Source organism: Hibiscus syriacus, unplaced genomic scaffold (assembly GCF_006381635.1).
Source record: "Hibiscus syriacus cultivar Baekdansim isolate YM2019G1 unplaced genomic scaffold, ASM638163v2 tig00111758_pilon, whole genome shotgun sequence".
Lineage (NCBI taxonomy): Eukaryota > Viridiplantae > Streptophyta > Magnoliopsida > Malvales > Malvaceae > Hibiscus > Hibiscus syriacus.
In genome coordinates this window covers 2,248,818-2,268,352 of record NW_024063170.1, presented here as the reverse complement: position 1 = coordinate 2,268,352, position 19,535 = coordinate 2,248,818, and the positions used below count along the sequence as shown (strand labels likewise).

At 33.5% G+C, this 19,535-nt stretch overlaps 1 protein-coding gene, 1 long non-coding RNA gene and 1 pseudogene across 2 annotated transcripts; all 3 read right to left on the bottom strand.

Moving 5' to 3' along the window:
- Window positions 1-16,417: 16,417 nt before the first annotated feature.
- On the bottom strand, window positions 16,418-17,008 carry LOC120169230. Its single transcript, XR_005520647.1, has 3 exons — window positions 16,966-17,008; window positions 16,562-16,696; window positions 16,418-16,484 (listed from the first exon to the last, which is right to left on the bottom strand). It is a non-coding gene; the product is annotated as an uncharacterized LOC120169230 (long non-coding RNA).
- A 19-nt stretch (window positions 17,009-17,027) lies between these two features.
- LOC120169356 lies at window positions 17,028-17,915 on the bottom strand (annotated as a pseudogene).
- Window positions 17,916-17,960: 45 nt separating this feature from the next.
- On the bottom strand, window positions 17,961-18,375 carry LOC120169355 (DNA replication licensing factor MCM5-like). The gene is made up of 2 exons (XM_039177514.1): window positions 18,070-18,375; window positions 17,961-17,981 (listed from the first exon to the last, which is right to left on the bottom strand). Exons 1-2 carry the CDS (start codon window positions 18,358-18,360, stop codon window positions 17,961-17,963), a joined length of 312 nt encoding a protein of 103 aa, XP_039033445.1. The 5' UTR covers window positions 18,361-18,375.
- Window positions 18,376-19,535: the final 1,160 nt, after the last annotated feature.

The following is a 19,535-nucleotide window of genomic DNA, read 5'->3' as shown; positions in this document are numbered from 1 at the left end:
CTAAGAGTGTTCGTATTTTATCAAGCTCAGCACCATCAAAGAGATGCAGAGATTCTGGTTTTCGATCTCAGACTAGATCTGAGTCAGCTGCCTCCTCTTACAGATTATCAAAATCCAATTAGAGCAATACATACTCAATCAGTAGGGTATGGAGATGGGAGATCAAATCAAGGTCAATCGGAGACAGTGTCAGCATTATGGAAAGAATCATACCGAAGTACGTCGGGTAGTTTTCAGAGCCTGCTTTAGATGTGGGGACACCAGACATTTTATCTGGGATTGTCCATTGATGATCGAAGAGACTGCACAATCTGAGCAATCTTCTTCGATATCCCAGAGAGGTAGAGGAAGAGGTAGAGGAAGGAACCAGTCTGAGTCATCCACTAAACCTGAGATGCGTTTTACTGCTCGGGTTTACAATATTAAGACCAATGAAGATCACGATGATCCGGAGATCATTGTAGGTACTTTTCAATTATTTGATAAATTTATTTTGGTATTGATTAATCTGGGATCAACTTATTCATACATTAGTAGTAAATTAGTGAAAGAATTAAAAATTCAATTAGAAGCAATAAATATCGATGTGATAGTGGCTAACCCATTAGAACATAGTGCTCTGGTAAATCAAGTATATCGAGGGTGTCCCATAAGAATTTAGGGAATTAAATTCTTTGATAATCTGATGGAATTACCCTTTGACGAATTTAAAGTAATTCTGAGAATGGATTGGTTGTATCATTAACATGAAAATATCGACTGTAGATTGAAGAGAGTAACTTTGATAAGTCCTGATGGATTAGAAGTGATTGTGATCAGTGAAATATTTAATTTGTTAACTAATGTTATATCAGTGATGTCTGCAAAGAAATTGTTACAGGAATATCAAGCTTTCATTGCTAATCCGATTGACACTCGAGTTAAGGAGAGAGGAATAAAGGATATTTCGATAGTTAGAGAATTCCCAGATGTTTTCCCGCTGAGTTGCCAAGATTACCTCTAGATAGAGATGTTGAATCTCAAATTGAATTGTTGCCTGGAATAACACCGATTGCAATGGCTCCTTACCGAATGGCCCCGAAGGAACTAAGTAAGTTAAAGACTCAGTTACAAGAATTGTTGGATAAAGGATTCATTCGACCTAGTGTGTCACCTTGGGGAGCTCTAGTATTGTTTGTAAAGAAGAAAGATGGTCTGATGCGTCTCTGCATTGATTATCGATAACTCAACAAGGTGACAATCAAGAACAAATATCCTCTCCCTATAATTGATGATTTGTTTGATAAGTTAAAAGGAGCTTTGGTATTCTCCAAGATCGATTTACATTCTGGATATCATCAATTGAAGATTCAAGAAAGAGACATTCCAAAGATGGCTTTTAGGACAAGATATGGTCATTATGAGTTCGTCGTTATACCGTTTGAATTGACTAATGCACCTGCTGCGTTTATGGACCTCATGAATAGAGTGTTTTAGCCTTATCTTGATCATTTCGTTGTTATTTTCATTGACGATATCCTGGTGTATTCAAAGTCCAATAAAGAATATGACTCACACCGTAGAGTAGTTCTACAAACTCTATGAGATAATAAGATATATACTAAACTGTCTAAGTGTGAGTTTTGGTTAACAGAAGTGATATTTCTTTGTCATGTGGTATCTGAAGATGGAATTTGGGTAGATCCTCAAAAGATGAAAGCCATATTAGACTGGTAAATTCCAAAGATTGTGTCAAAAGTTCAGAGTTTCCTAGGACTTGCAGGTTATTATCGAAGGTTCTTTAAAAACTTTTCGATGATAGATTTGCCTTTAACCAAGTTGCTGAGGAAAAATGTATCTTTTGCTTGGAACCCTGAATGTCAAGAGAGTTTTGAAGCGTTAAATAGAATTTTGACAGAAGCTCCAGTATTGGTCCAACCTGAATCGGGCAAGAACTGTGTGGTTTACAGTGACGCGTCCCATAATGGCTTGGGATATGTACTGATGCAAGAAAGTAAAGTAGTGGCATATGCATCAAGACAATTGAAACTGCATGAGAATAACTATCCGATGCATGATTTAGAATTGGTTGCAGTAGTATTCTCTTTGAAGATATGGCGTCACTACTTATATGGTAAGCGTTGCTACCTTTATACAAATCACAAGAGTTTGAAGTATCTGATGACTCAAAAAGATCTTAATTTGAGACAGCGAAGATGGATTGAGCTTCTCAAAGATTATGATGTAGTGATTGATTTCTATCCCGGGAAAGCAAATGTGATCGCTTATGCTCTGAGTCAGAAGACGTTCTCAGCCTTAAGAGCCTTAGATGCGAGGTTTTCATTAAATGGAGATGGTGCATTATGTACATAATTAAAACTTAAGCCAATGTTGTGGATCGAATCAAATACTTACAAAGTAAAGATGATAAGTGTTTGAAAAGAATGAAACAAATGGAAAATAAAGGAAATAAGGATTTTGAGGTTAAGCTCGATAGAAATTTGTATTATTATGGGAAGATGGTTATTCCAGATGATGAGGAGTTGAAGAATGATTTGTTAACAGAAGCTCATTATAGTCTGTTGAATATGCACCCAGGTGGAAACAAGATGTATATGGATCTTAAGAGTCGTTATTGATTGCCAGGAATGAAAAGAAAGATCATGGAATATGTGTCCAAGTGTTTGACGTGTCAGCAACTCAAATCTGAGCATCAAGTTCCTTCAAGATTGTTGCAACCAATCTTCATTCCTCAGTGGAAATGGGAGAATGTGACGATGGATATTGTAACGGGGTTACCCTTAACTCTGAATAAAAGATATTCGATATGGGTGATAGTTGACTGATTGACCAAGTTAGTGCATTTTATTCAAGTTCGAGCTGATTTCTTCATGGATAAGATATCAAAGAGATTTTTTGACTACATGGTGTGCCTGTTTCGATAATTTCTGACCGAGATCCTCGGTTTACATTGAGATTTTGGAAAGCTTTACATAGAGTCTTAGGGACTCGATTAATTTTAGTACAACTTTTCACCCTCAGACAGATGGACAGTCCGAGGGGACTATCCAAATCCTAGAAGATGCTAAGAGAATGTGTTATTGAGTTCAAGGGATCTTGGGAGAAGTATTTTCCACTTGCAGAATTTGCTTCTACTAACAGCTATCAATCCAGCATTAAGATGGCTCCCTATTAGGCTTTATATGGAAAGAAGTGACGTACACCAATGAATTGGTAAGAGATCAAGGATCGGGAAGTTCTTGGTCCTGACTTGATCAAGGAAGTAGAGGAGAAAGGTCAAGTGATTCAGTATAATCTTAAAGTGGCATCCGATAGACAGAAGTCATATGCCGATCTAAAGAGAAAAGAGATTGAGTTCGAAGTTGGAGATAAAATATTTCTGAAAGTATCTCCTTGGAAGAAGGTGTTACGTTTTGGCGGGAAAGGAAAACATAGCCCTAGATTTATTGGGTCATATGAGATTTTTAAGAGAGTGGGACCAATGGCATATCAGTTAGCTTTGCCACCTGAAATGGAGAAGATTCATGATGTTTTTCATGTTTCTATGCTTATAAGGTATCAATCTAATCCTTCTTATATTATTGCGTCAGAAGAGATATAAATTCAACTTGATCTGACTTATGAGGAAGAATCGGTGCATATTTTGGCATATGAAGTTAAACAGTTAAAGAATAAGGTGATTTCATTAGTATAAGTTTTGTGGAGGAATCACAAAGTAGAAGAAGCAATATGGGAACGCGAAGAGGATATGCGTAGATAATTTCCCCATCTTTTTATGCAGTGAAAATTCAAGGATGAATTTTCTTAAGGGGGATTTATAACATTAGGAATTCTGGGCTAGTGACCAAAATATAAGCTTTTGAAACTTTGTGGTCAATTTTAAAAAAATTGAAAAGTTTAGGGAGTTAATTGGAATTTTTTGGTGTAGGTTTGATTAGCAAAGTTTGAAAGATAGAAGGGTATAATGGTCATTAGATAAGAAAATGAATTTAAAATCTGTTTTTAAGGTATTATATACACGTGTAAAAGAAGAAAGAGCTAAAAAAAAGGGAAATTTAGAATTCTCTTCATCTTTCTTCCTCCTCTCCACCGTGACTCCATAGCTAAGGTAAGGGATCTTTAAGTTTTTTATTTCTTGTAAATTATGATTGGTTTTGATTCTTGGAGTGTTAGGGAAACTGGAGAAAGCTTAAAGAGAAGTAAAAATTAAAAGATTTACAAGTTATGGGTGATTGAATAAAAAGGGTTTTTGAGTGAATTGATGAGAAAGAGTTAGTAAATGCATTTTGAAGTGAAATTTGACTTTTCATAAGTTGGAATAAGAAATCTAAAGTGTTAGAAATGAATTTGAGACATGTTGATAAATTGGTATGATTTTTGGTTTCAAGTAATTATGTGGGATTTTGGATGTTTAGTATGTTAAAGTGATATAAGTTAGTTTTAATAAGTATATTTGAGTTTAAAGGTTTGAAATGAGTTAAAAGTGTGGGATTTAGGTAAGTTTTGGTAAATTTTCGGGTTGAAATGAATAAGTTCTGGGCAAGGGGTATCGTTACTAGATGAATAGTATCGATACTCCAAAGCAAAAATATGTGAAATCTGGGTTTGGGTATCGATACTGGAAGAACAGTATCGATACCATAAGATGAAATTATACGAATTAGAAGAACAATATCGATACCATAGGAGTAGCATCAATACCAATGGATAAGTATCAGTACCATTTTTAGAACACAAATTCCAGAATATAGAATGGGTATCGATACTAAAGTATAATATCGATACCATAATAAGGAAATATTGGTACTGGTCTTAGGGTACCGATACTATTCATAATAAAATTGTGAATTAAGTGTTTCTTTTAACTTAAGTCATTGATGATTGGTTAATAGTAATAAAAATTCTGATATTCATATCGTTCGTATAATTGTGTAGATATCAAACGAAGACAAGTACCAGAAGATTTGAATTTGTAAGATCAACCAAGAGAGAGATAAGAGTTTTGCTTTGACTAAGTGAGGCTAAGGTGAATGCATACTACTATATATATTGTTTTAGTGAAATAAGTCTTGTGATGAGTCTATTTCCAATATTTTGACTTAAACAATGTTTGAAAGTTTATGAATTGATAAGAGCATATGTTTACATGAATATAGTCACAATTTTGATTTTGTTTCTATGTGTACATGAATGCAAGCTATGAGTACAAGTATATGTTTATGTGTTACATGCACTGTTCTACATGATCTATGTGTTACATTTCATCCTATGTGTTACATGATCTATGTGAAATGGTATAAATGATAAAGCCCAAAAGTATGTGATATGAGAGCTGAAGGTATAATTGGCATGCCAAGAGTCGAGGGTTCTACGCAGTCCTTCAGGAAAATTCTCCATGGTCCTTCGAGACATTTCTACGCGGTCCTTCGGGACATATCTATGTGGTCCTTCAGGACATTTCTACGTGGCTCTTCGGTGCAATTAAAGGTTTGAATTACATATGCTCTGATCATTTTTGTAAACATACACTATTATATTTATGTAAATTATTGAGTTTCTATTTTAAAATTAAGTTGAATTATATTTATTTACTTTTGATAAAGGATTCCACTATATTTATACAAATAAAAGATTAAAATTTTCAACTATCTTTTAAAAGTAAATAGTTTAAAAAGTCAATGTGACATTTTGGACTCGAATCCGAGTCGGATACGGGTTCGGGTGTTACAAATGGAATGGTGGAATATATGAATTTGGTTTAGATCAGTGCTTGGGAATTGAGCTTAAAGGTGGAATTTTCTAACTTTCACCAACACTCATGTTATAACAGATTTTTCCTGACGAGCATAGAAAATCATGAAATCAAAAACTCAAAGAATTAACTAAAGTTAATTTTAACATTGTTGGGAGCACTCCACTAAAAGTAGTAGGCTATTAATGTAATATCACAAATATCATGTCAGTGACTTTATTGAAAAGATTTAAAATGTGAGGATTTATTTGATTACATGATAAAAGATGAGAAATGATTTGGAATAGTGGTTTAGACTAAATTGTAACAATGGATGATTAAAGGGCATTTTGGTCATTTGGAATAAAATGAATTTAAAATACATATCCTCATTAGGGATTTAATTAATAGGGGAAAGAGGAAAGGGAAGTTAATTACTCATCTTCTTCTTCTTCCCGTGAGTGATACTCTTCTCCATAGAAAAAGGTAAATCTCATTTAATTAGTTTTTCCTTTCGATTTTGGTTTGTTATTACAACCTTAAGTGATATGTAAGCTTAAGGAAGGGTTAAATGAGGTTAAAACTAGGAGATGGATAAGTTATTAGATATTAGAGAAAATGTGTTTTTGAAGGATTTGTTGGAATATGAGTTTTTAATGATGTTTATTAGTATATTTGAGTTGTCATAGAAGTAAATAAAATATTAGAAGCTTTATATATGAGAAAAACATGTTAGAAAAAGTGGTGTGATTCTTAGATTGAAACGTTCTTGGGAGATTTTAGATTTTTTAAGAAGCTAAATGAAGGAAAGTTAGTAAGGATAAGTAAAGAAGAGTTTTATAGGGTTGTTAGGTGTAAACCTAAGGAAATTTGACCAAATTTGGGTAATAATCGGACTGAAAAATGGAAAATATGGGTAAGGGAATCGGTACTGATAAAACACTACTGATATTATAGGCTTAAATGGGTAGAAATGTGACGAACAGTATCGGTACCGATGCAAGTGATATCGCTACTGATGGGGTATCGATACTACAAAGGAAAGTATCGATACCATGGAAACAGAATGTCAAAATGGTATCGATACTGAAAAGGGAGTATAGGTACCAGAGTGTAGTAGTATCTATACTAAGAGAAATGTATCGGTACCATAATATAGAAGTATCGATACCATGACAGGTGTATCGATACTATTGAGCCTGGAACTATAAGATAGATTGAAATTGTTATAGAAATGTAAATAATAGTATTTTTGAATATTATTAAAGTATAAATGTCGGGAAATATACTAATATTTGATATTGTACGTATCTTTAATGGATGCTTGAGTAGATCGAAATCAAACTCCCGAGTCAAGCAAAACGAAAGACAAAAGCGAAGTATCTGAGTAATCAGATTTGCGTTCTGGATATAATCACGAGGCAAGCTGGGTGAGTACATTTATTGTAATTATTTGAGATGAATAAGATTCACAATGATTCAAATTAGAACGTTTTAGGTTAATGTATGTTTTATAGTATTTAACGTGTTATCATTATATGTATAGAAAGGATATTATAAATGAGTTTTTGAGTATGAACCGGTCTAAAATGAATCCATAAATGAAATGTATGAAAGGATGCATTAAGGCATGAAAGAATGCCATAAATGAAATTAACGAATAATTACTAAAGAAAAATGTATAAGAAAAAAAAGTATGTTGGACATACTAAGAATGTTTATGATAATAATATGAAATAAGTTTGGTTTCAATAATAGGGACTTATCTAATCCGTAAGGATGTTATGAATTAGTTCAAAAAACTAAGAAATTAATAATAAGTTTATGAATTTTCGTATTGGTAGTGGGTGTGCAATCCATGTAAATTATAGTAATGTTTGGGGAATGACTATTTTGGCACTACAGTTGTAAACTATAGAATTTATAATGAAATTAAATAGATAATTGATAATATGAATAATTATTAGAGTATGATCTGTTCTAAAATAAAAGACTAGTGGCCTAGTTGTGTATTTGACAGAAAGGTGTTAATCATGCCAAATAGATGAAAGGTTAAATACCTTTGGGTGAAAGATTAAATGTTTAATGGTTTATTTGGCAGAAAGATGCCAATGATGCAAGTTGGATGAATGACTAATTGCTTACTCGTGCTAATTAATATGAAATGATGTCATAAATGAAAATGTATAACCACACATAATTGGTATGGAAGAATGCCATAAATGAATATATATATATATATATAATGTATATAATTGGCATGAAATGATGCACAAATGAAAATACATAACAATATATTAATGGTGCATAAGGTGCCACTCATGATAATTATAAAAGATAAAGGACTAATTGGTACTTTGGTGCAATACATGTACATTAATTTCTCATTTAACGTACATAGGGCAAATAAAGAATAATTGGGAAGAATATACGGAATGATAGGTGGCTGAACCTAATAAGAATAAATTCAATGACTTTATAAAAGAAACTTGGTTGAACTGAGAAGGATTTATTTGATCTTTATGGAATATACGATTTAATTCGCCATTTAATAGTCATGAGATACATATGTATAAATTTCAGTTTCTTTATAATATTATGTCTCACTAAGTTAATATTTAATGTGTGTTGATTTCACGCGTAGGTAAAAGCAAAGACTAGTTGGATACGAGGTGCAATAGCAGATATCATAATCTAAGGTTGACTCTCATCAGTAACGTAGGACAATCATTTTTATTTGAACATTGTTGACATGTAATCAAAAATTAAGAAAAAATGCTATGAAAAGTATGTAAAGTGGAAATATTGATAGTATATTTCAACAATTGTTTTATGATTATACTAAAATGTTTTAGTTTAAATTTCGAAACAATTTTTTTTACGATTTTTCAAATGAAAATTGTTTTAAAAGTGACGTGACATTTATATCTCGTGTATGGAAAAAAGTATACGGGAGTGGGTGTTACAATTAATCTTTGGAGGTAATGTTTGAAGTAGCTATAGAGGTAATGTATGAGATTTATGAAGTGATTTTGTTTGAGTTGTCAAGTTGAAGACTTTATGACACTTGAATCCTTTAATTAAGGGTATTACACTAAAGTAATGGGCTATGTCAAAAGCCTTAACTTTATTAATACGATTACATTCATATCATGACACCAATCTCTATGTGTCGAGATGAATCTATTAGCAAAATCCAAGAAAAGATAATCAAAGTCAATGAAGTATAATTTAAAGAAATATGGTAAAGCCTAAAGTAAATGTGAAATGAGAATGAGTTTCGATGAAAGGTGGACTAATGGAGTCAGAAAACATATGTTATAATCAACTACACAAAAGCACTCAGGAATTTTATTTTTAGATTGATATTTTTGCACTATATCTGCTTAAAGAGTCTATGAAACTATAAAAAATAGAAAATTCTTGAGAACTAAAACAGAAATGCTCTCTAGGAAGTCTAGCAATGAAGTTCATCAGTTGCGCTATTTTGTCTGCATCCTATTTGAAATTCATTCCAAAAACATTCAAAAACCATGAAATCCTAATAATAAAACGATGAAACCCTAATAAAACCAAACCAAATTGCATTTCCCTTCCCAAGTCAACCAATCAATCTGGACACTTGTCAAAGGGTTATAATGTTTTGAAATTAACATGTGTTATTTATTTATTTGATATTTAGTGAATTAATATTTTGCTTTAATTGCTTTGACATCATTTTTACATCGAAAAAGACATTTTTCAAACAAGACATACTAAAATAAAGTGGGACATCCCCAGAATCCCTATCTCTTCTATTATTGCATCTCTTGATGTGATCTCACGATTTCTCTTGAAAAAGTGGGCCTCACAACAATGAGTCAATTAGAAAAGGGCTTTGCACATGATAAAGAACAGAAACCTAATCATGAATGATACTTTAATATACTATGTTCGAAGGAAAACCCTATAACTACGATGAGCATAAAATGATCAAATCAAATAAAGGAAGACCTTGCTACAAAGGTTTCATACAAGTAGCATAAAACATCAAATAAGAGTTTCCATCCAAGTTCCGAAGTTGCCAAGATTCCCATGTAACCAATTCAAAGTACTTTGTGAGTATAGGAGTATAAGAACTTACAAAAAAACACTGAGGGTGCTTGATATAACTTTAAGGACGCATGTTCCTAAATAGGGATGCCTTCTTATTCATGACAATCAGAATAATTTTACAAACGTTGGAACGGGTATACTTGGTTGTAGAGATTTTCATTCGAACTTTCGAGCCATGTAAAAAGACCTTTCACTAAATATTAATGTCTCAATTACAATGATGATTCAATCAGTTCCAGTAGTTAATCGTCAATCAAAACGCAAGAGAGCCTTACTTTCTCGAGTAAACTAAGGCCAAAAGAGCATCCAAGAATCTCGGGATTAAAATTAATTCATACAATCAAGAGTACAAGAACACTGTATTGAGTGAGCAAATGTGCAAAGGTCAAATATTTCCCATGAAGCCGTCAGTGTTGGGGCAAGATCGACACCAAGAAATATAAGAGAATATCAAGATTGACAAAAGAATACCAAGACTTCTCTTTAAAAATAAGAATGCCAAAAAATGACATTTTCATTTTAGACATAATTTAAGACATTACACTCATGACATCATACATACATATACAATTTTGTAGATTGTTCGAGTCAATTTCAACTTTACAACGAAGGATATTGTACTTGAAGAACCCAGGTTCGACTAAACCTGTGAAAAGAGAGTCATCCAAAACATCAAGACATGCTTAAACCCGCAAAAGGGAGCCCCAAAAAAATCTTTCACTTGGAGGAATCATTTACATCATAGCTTAAGTCGAGAAGAGCTATTTGTCAACCAAAGCTTTCAAGTTCGATTCCACTTAACTTGAGAGCATATTGACCGCATATTAGCAACGAGGAACTACCCTTCCAGTTAAAATTCAAACTAAGGTCTTCAAGTTTAGAAGAATACCAAAATCGATTGCGATCGCTCAGTCTAGATTTCGACATAGCTTAAGTCGAGAAGAGTTATCTATCGAGTAAAGCTTTCAAGTTCGATTCCACTCAACTCGAGAGCACACTGATCGCATAGTAGCAATGAGGAACTACCTTCCGATTAAAATTCAAACTAAGGTCTTCAAGTCTTGAAGAAGACCCAAATCGACTGAAATTTAACAACAACGAACTACTTCCCAACTCAGATTTTGACATAGCTTAAATCGAGAAGAACTATCTATCGGGTAAAGCTTTCAAGTTTCGTTCCACTCAACTCAAGAGCACAATTATCGTATGGTAACAACAAGGAATTACCTTTCAGTCAAAATTCAAACCAAGGTCTTCAAGTCTAGAAGAATACCCAAATCGGTTGCAATTTAACAACAAGGAACTACTTTCCAGCCCAGACTTCGACATAGCTTAAGTCGAGAAGAGCTATCTGTCAACTAAAGCTTTCAAGTTTGATCCCACTCAACTCGAGAGCACATTGATCGCACGGTGGAAACAAGGAACCATCTTCTGGTTAAAATTTAAACCAAGGACTTTAAGTTTAGAAGAAGGCCCAAGATTGACTGTGATTTAGCAACAAGGAACTACTTCACAGTTCAAGACCAACTCGCGATAGAGAGGTCACTCACAGCATATCTCAAGTCGAGAAGGGTTATCTATCAACCAAAGTGTTCAAGTTCAGAGCGTATTGACCGTATGATATCTGTAAGGAACTGACGTCTTGCCAAAATTCTCAAAGACAATTTTAAATTCGTGGTAGTTGATATCAAGTTCGAGGACCAAATCAACTGCAGTCTAGGAACGAGGAACTCCAGTCGCATATTCATAAAATCAGAAGATATCAAGTTTAGAGAATGATCATCTGATTCTTGAAAAAAAGCAAATGTCTCAATACTAGAAGAGTAAGCTCGTCTTCATAATCCATTTTATGTTGTAAACCGAACGAAAATTCGTATCTTTTTTATCTTTTTTGGATAAGTCAGATTATATTATCCAAGGAACAGTGTCAGATACAAAAACACAATCAGGGAACCAAAACAAAAACCTATCTTAACAAAGAATCAGTGATTTTTATACCCCAATGATTGCTTAAAGAAATATTAACACTATCAATTCTGTTGAAATTTTCCCCCCTAAGTTGCAAATTTACAGTGTCTTTAATGGACTTTATAATGGCCTCTGTATACTTTGATCGGCTTTGGAACACCCTTTTGTTTCTTTCTTCCCAAATCATGTAGATGATAGCATTGAGAGCAAGCTTCATGACAACCGTGAGTAAAGATTTGCCTTTCCACAAAGAGCATGCCCGTGCCAAGAAGACCTCCCATGAACAGATTTGGAGTTGTAAACCAGACATGGAATAAACTGCTTTCCAAATGGTGGCAGCTGTAGTGCAATCGAAAAATAGATAGTCTCTAGTTTCCATTTCAGAATTGCAAAAAACACAATGGCTTTCGTTATTGAGTCCCAAACGCAGCATACAGTCCTTTGTTGGGAGCCTGTCAAGGAAAGCCATCCAAGAAATCATGTTGTGTGGGATATGCAGGGGAAACCATAGCAGTTTCTGCCAAGGGACTTTTGCCTTCTTTTCCCGAAGTGAGTCCCATATAATACTGACTTTGCTAGCAAAGGGAGAAAGAACTTGACGAGCCTTGATTCTAAGCTGGAGGAGCTTTTTAAGACTCCAACTAGCAGATGATTTGATGTCCACTGACCAGAAATCATCCTGCTTGAAAACATAGTGGTTAAGCCAAGCAACCCATAGGGAACCCTCCCCAGCAAGAATGGTTCTAATAAGAGTAATCATACAAGCCTTGTTCCAAGATTTCATATCCTTAACCCCTTGACCACCTTCAGATTTCAAAAGACATATGTTTTTCCAACTCACTCTTGCTCCGGAAGCAGCTTTGTTGGACCCTTTCCAGAAAAAGCGGGAGCAAAGTTGCTCAATTTTCTTCAAGACGGAACTTGGCAGGAAGAGTTGGCTACACCAAAAATTTGAGATACTGGACAACACAAACTTGATTAGCTCCAATCTTCCTGCATAACTAAGGTTTTTTGTTCTATTGTCGTTACACAAAAATGGACAAAGAGAGATAAAAGTAGACACCCATTTTCGTCTGAGTTAAATTTAATTTTCATTTTTACTTTTACCATTGTTATGTAGTATTATTTACTATCATATTATTTCTTATTATTATATTAATATGTTATTATTAGTATAATTATGAAAACATTAGTATATATATTACCATATATTTTACTACGTAGTATATATTATTTTACTATCATTTTTTATTATTATTTACAACATGCAAAAACAAGGAATGAATGAATTTTTATTTATAATTGATTATTTTACAGGCCCAGTTCATTAACCCAACTACAACAATCAAAGCATTAACAATGAGGAAGACCATAGGATTCCCTATCACTCCAGCAGATGCCTCCTCTAGAACAATCGAGACTAGCTGTCACGCATCTGCCTCCCCTAGGATAATTGAGACCAGTTGGCGCGCGTCCAGATCATGCGCTTGACGAATCTTCCACATGCCGGAAAGTGACCCCTCTAGATTTTATTCGAATGAACTTTGTCAAGGAAATCATCTCAGCAGACAACAAATCCAGAAAAACTGGGACTGAATGCTAATAGAGATTTGAAAATCTATAAATTTCATTGCAAAAAACAGAAAAAAATTCTTGTTTAAATCTGTGGAAAAATCGATTAGAGGATGAAGAAAAAAATGAAAAAAATAATGAGCAGAAGGGGGAATTCGAATGTAAAAAAACAACAACGATTCTACCCTCAAGATTTCAAATCACTAAAAAGACATTTTTTTAGATATTTCCCTTAGATTTTCTTTCTCACGTTCGAGTGCATTCGGTGAGGTTTCCGACGAGTGATCTGCAAAACGATCGGCCGACGGTCTCGCTAGCGATAGAGCCTCCGTTCGTGTATCTGAATGGTGAAAATAGAGAGAAGGCTAGCAGGAGTAACATATCACGGAATCGCGTCGATCCGACAGTAGACAGCGACGATCAGAGATAGGAGGGCTAAATAATTTTTAGTTTTTTTCACGGCAAACAACACACTTTGGAAAAATAAACTCTAGATTTGGATTTAGGAGGTCGAAACGGGTCTCCTGAGGTATTTTGGATGCGAACGAGATGACCGACGACGATTATCGACGATTGGCGGCGGTGACTGGCTAAATTTTAGATAGATGGGAGAGCTTCTCTCTCATAAAAACAAAAGAGAAGAGGAGAAATAATGAAAATGAAGGAAAATGAAGCAAAAAAATGTTATTTAAACCCCACCAAAATGACGTAGTTTTGGGAGAGTTGCATAGACACTAGAGTGGTGTCGTCTTATTCGATCCGTGCCTTCCAGGAACTTTTGGGTAAATCCTATCCTCGGTCCCTTCATCTTTTTCGTTAATTCACTTTGGTTTTTTTATATATTTTCTTTATATCCAATTATGGAATTTTATTTCAATTTGTTCATTTCTATTTTATTTTTTATTTTAATTTTAGATATTTGATTTATGTTTTATTTTTTACTAATACTTTCTATCTTTATTTTCAGGTTTCTTTCGATTAAGGTTCACCACTTTTTTATTTATTCTACTTTAGTTCTCTTTACTTTGTCTAATTTTTATTTACATTTTATATTTATATTCTATTGTTTCTTTTTACTAATAATTTTTTCAGGTTTATTCACGTTAACTATATATTTATTTTATTATTTTAGTTTAATTCATTTAATTATTTTTATTTCCTTTTATTCATTTCATTTATTCCTTTTCAAAGATTTTCTTTATTTAACATTTTATTTTTACTTAATTGTTGTGGCTTTGCTCTTGCCTAAATTTGCTTCAGTCTCACAATTTCATTTCAATTTATTTTAATTCATTCTTTAATTCTATGTTTGATTTGATTTAGTTGACCTTTCATTTATACATTTTTCCTTTAATAGTTATTATGTTTCCAAATTAATCTATTTATTTTGATTTTGATATTTATGCATTTATGATATTTTATTTATTTGTTACTAACATTCTACTCTTTTATTTTATTTTCTTTTTTCTTTTTTCTTTTTCACCTTTTATTCCCTCTATTTATTCCTTTTAAAAGGTTTTTTATTTGACTTTTCATTTTTTCGCTTAACTGTTGTGCCTTTATTCTATTGATTACATAACATTCTTTTATCTTTTAAGAATGAAAACCTCATAAGCATTACTCGAATTTTTTTCAATAATAAATTAAAAGGCCATGAGCATTCAATTTAGATTATTAAAGAGGGCTATCCTAATTCACCTGGGTAGCTTGATTTGATAATTTAAAGTGAATGAGTACCTTCCAATTAAATTAATACAAAACTTGATAATTTTTAAAATTGATCAAGAGGGTAGAAAGAGAAATGTTTTCATATTTAGACTTTTTGAAAATGAGCTTCTCGACTCTATTCGGAGGTTTAGGTTCGATACTTATAAATATGTGAATATTCTCTATTTATCTTAAAGTATCAGTATTCCTATTAACAAAAAATTTATTTGTTGTACGACTTTAGGTAAATAAATACCATGAATGGGGTATTCCTTGTTTCCTTCTAGGGAATCATCATTCTACTTTATATTAGGGGTGGTTCCCTTTCGGTCATTCTTCCTCATAAAATGTGGTTAACTTTCCGAGTTAAATGCTCGAATCGTTAATCTTTTCCCTTGGATTTTAAATACCATGGTATCTATTTAACTGAAAAGGAGATCATTAATTAAATTGATATTTGAATCCATAAAATCCGTTGCAAAGACAATAATTAATCGATTAGGTACCGATTTTCGGGCATTGTGAGTGTGCTAACCCTTTCCCACACGTAATCGACTCTCGAACCTATTTTTTGGAAGACAGACCAAAACATTGTTTTAATAATTTTTAAAATTAAATTTTATAACAACATTTTGATTAATCTAATCACACCCTAAACAAATATTAGTGGCAACTCCATGGAATCACTTTTTTATTTTTAGGCGAAATAAACCCCTAAAATTAAACCCTCGATTTTTCGAGGCGTTGCGACAATAACAAACCTAGGCAATACATAGAAAAACCTCATAAGCATCATACATAGGAAGGCCTTGCAGGTTTTAACATTAATCCTACTTACCTATCCTCTGGTCTCATCTTATCAAACTCGTCAATACATACAACACCTACAACACCTCCATTTGCCAAAACCATGGCTCCTCCTTCAAGATAAAACTCTCGTTGACATTTCATAGATACATGAACAACGTGAGAAACTTTTTTTTAGCATTTTTTTTTTTTGCAACATTTTAAAGGGCAGAGTAAAGGGAACTTTTCTCATTAAAAAACAGTAAAACAAAATTATCTCCACCAGATTCCAAAGCACACCAAGAACTTACAGAGCTACTATCTCGAATAACAGAATCTGTAAGATCAGCAACTGATGAGCCCTTTCCAAAAGTGTAAACAGCTATTGGAGATGTCTTCTCAACAAACTTGAGAAACCGTACAAGGTCGCTATAAAATAACCACCAAATTGTGCAAGAAGTACAAGAAACAATAGTATGAAATATCTTCAATTAAAAAAAATTCCAGATAATTACCCTAAAATGAAATGTAAAACAGGATAACTAACCTGTAACTTAGCAGTAGATGGATCACCAAGAAGCAACACGTTAATATCACCTCTTAACTTCACCCCGTCAGGCAAATTCTACACATTAATGAAGCATGTCATGGTGACAGTATATACTAGGAATATTGGAGAATAGTCAAGGATGTGAAACTCACTTTCCTGGCTCCTCCAAATAGAAGACAAGCAACAGCCTTCTTGACCTCATCGTGACCAAATATAGAGGGAGCAATCTTGGAGCATATGACTTTATATGTATCTTGATTTGTGGCAAACTTTTTGAATTCTTCTACCTGTAGTGATATGTAGATAACAATGATGATGATAAGAATCCATCGTAACTTCATTTTAGACATTGGAAAGAAAAATTCAATTCATACAAATTAAATTAATCAACTCAGTTCAAAAATATGTTGCAAGCCGAGTAACATATCAATAGCACTATCAAGCATATAGTTGATGCATATGCAAAAGGAAAGGTATAAACCAATGAGAAAAGATGCAATGAAGTGGAGATGCAACATTTTAAGTAAACAATATTCATGATCACTCTGATATTTACCTCTTCTTGTGTGAAAGTAGCAGGTCATCGAGAGCTTGCTTCACTTGCCTCTTCCATTCCCACTACCCTGATATAAGGCTGTCTAACTGCAACTGCACCTTTATGGCTGCAGAAATCAGATCAAATAGAATTCCAATTAGAAGAGAAATAAGTGGCTAACTATAGAGTAAACATTCAACTAGAGTAAAGACATAATGACTTACTTTGTGGATGAATAGGCAGCTTGAAAGACACTACAATTTCCCATTATTGTCAACCTCGAACCAGGTACAATTGTTTGAACCAGATGTCGGTCCACCGAAAGCAACATATTTCTCGGAAGCTCACCAGTGGGTACATCCTTCAAATTTAACGTGAATGCGTATTCCAATCAATTCTATAATCTGTTTTATACACTATTCCTCTTAAAAACAAGACCGTTACCTCTAGGTTCTCTTGCAGTTTCAAGGTTTGTTGATCAACATACTTGCTCCTATCAGGAACCACCAACCACGGATCAATAGGGCAAGCTTCTTCTCCAGGCTACAGATATTCCATAACTGTTATCAAATCTCTCAGTCTAAACAAGTAACGTTAACAACTCATTTTGTTTTACTACAGGAACAACCTGTGGAATATGTCACATGATCGCGAAACAATTGCCCCACCTAGACCTGGACGGTAGGGAATCGCCGTAGTACTTTTACAATTCTTACAGATTAAATGTACATAAGTAGCCTTTGCCTTGATCCTTGAAGCAGCAATTATAATTCCGGATATCTTAACTAGTTTTGATATATATTGAGCCTAATAAATAAAATGATATAAAAGGGTCAGAACTGAAATAGTTCGTCCCATCCTTACTCATAGATCAAACAATATCGACCAATTACCTCAAGTGAGAGCATAGAAACGGTATCCTCCTTTGATGTAAGCAAAATTTGAATCTCGCCCGCCTCTGGCTCCACCATTTCCCGTGAATCTCCCGCTATTTTCATCTTCAAACCCACTAAAACCTACGCAGCTGCCTTCTCAAACTGCACCAATCATTAAGAAGAAGCAAACTTAAACTAAGAGAAGATATTTCGATAAATTTGCTAGGAGAAATTCGTTAGAATATTTTACCAAAGGTAGGTAACCGGAGGGAGCGGAATGGAGGAGGGAAGGGAGGTCGGAATCGAAGGAGAGAAGGTCCTCGAGATGGACCAGTAGGAATTTAGGATTATTAACGAGGCTTTCTCTGTACGGGAAAACGTTCTTCTCCTTTTCAAAGTTCCTGATGAACTCTTTGAATTTGAGAAGAACGGAGTGGCCGCTCGTCGTGGAGGATGCTGCAGCCGCTTCCGCTTCCCCGCAGGCTTCTGTGAATTGAGCCTGATTGTTGTAGTAAACTGCTCCTTCGTCCCATCCCGACATTTTCTTCTTTGCTTTTCACATTTGATTATCGTCTCTCACTCCCGCTGAAAATGAAGATGCCAATGTCGTGTTCTCTCAGAGACAACTTTTCCCTCTTTGTTAACTACCACAAGGGTTCTTCATGGCTGGAAGGTTATGGTGTTTTTTTATCGTGGAATGGCCTGGAACATGCGTGGGACATGCATGAATGGAGAGATTGTCATGTTAAGTGGATCTAATGAGTTTAGCCTGTCATTTTCCCCCCAATCATTAAGGCCTAATAGAAAAATCATATCGGTAAAATTGACCCAATATAGTACGCAGACTAATTATTTAACCTAATATGACACTTGATATTTTATTTCGAGAACTACTATATTTACTATAGTGACTTATAACTCGTCAAGTGGACAGAACTAGTTTTAATAAAATATATTTTTTTATTGAAATTTTTTACTTTGACGTGATAAATTCTAATAAAAATTATATTTTATTAGATCTCGTCATTTTAACGTGACGAGTTTAAATAAAAAAATATTATTTGGATAAACTCGTCATATGAGCGTGACGAGCTTACCATACAATGTAACATTTATCGTACATCTCAAATTAATTTTGAATAACCTACACTGACCCAATTCCAAAAAAAACTATTTTTTTCAAAATTTAATTCTTTTAAAAGTTTATAAGTCAGACCACAATTTTTTATACTTTGAAGAATTACAAGTTTCATTACAATAAATACACTCTTATTAATTTATTTAACAATGTTATTTTCTCACATCATGCAATTTTTCACATATGCATTTAGTCATTTAACTTGCAATAATTTTCGTTTAAATAGTGATAATGTGTCGCTGTGTGTTCAAATGATAAAGGAGAATATGGTTTAGATGATAAGGTGAGTAAATCTTCAGTGTAACTCTCATGTGGTGAATAATGAGATATAAACTTAATTTTGAAAATTTGTTAATTATTATTCATTTATTCTTACTTTATCTAAACTTCAGTCTTACTCTGAAAATTACGCCAAGAAGTAATTAGTGTGTTATTGTATCTCCACAAATCACAATCATGGTTTTTGTTTCGCTCTTCCAATACTTCTTTGGGTAAATTGTATATTTAGTACTTAAACTATCAGTTTTGGTTCATTTTTTTATAAATTTTTAATTTTTTCAAAATCATACCTAACATTT

What these genes read in the sequence shown, in the direction of transcription:
- LOC120169355 (XM_039177514.1), bottom strand. Translation starts at nt 18,360, where the DNA reads ATGTCGGGATGGGACGAAGGAGCAGTTTACTACAACAATCAGGCTCAA. An exon ending in CCTCCGGTTACCTACCTTTG is followed by an intron (nt 17,982 to 18,069) that starts GTAAAATATTCT and finishes TGATTGGTGCAG; the next exon opens with TTTGAGAAGGCAGCTGCGTA.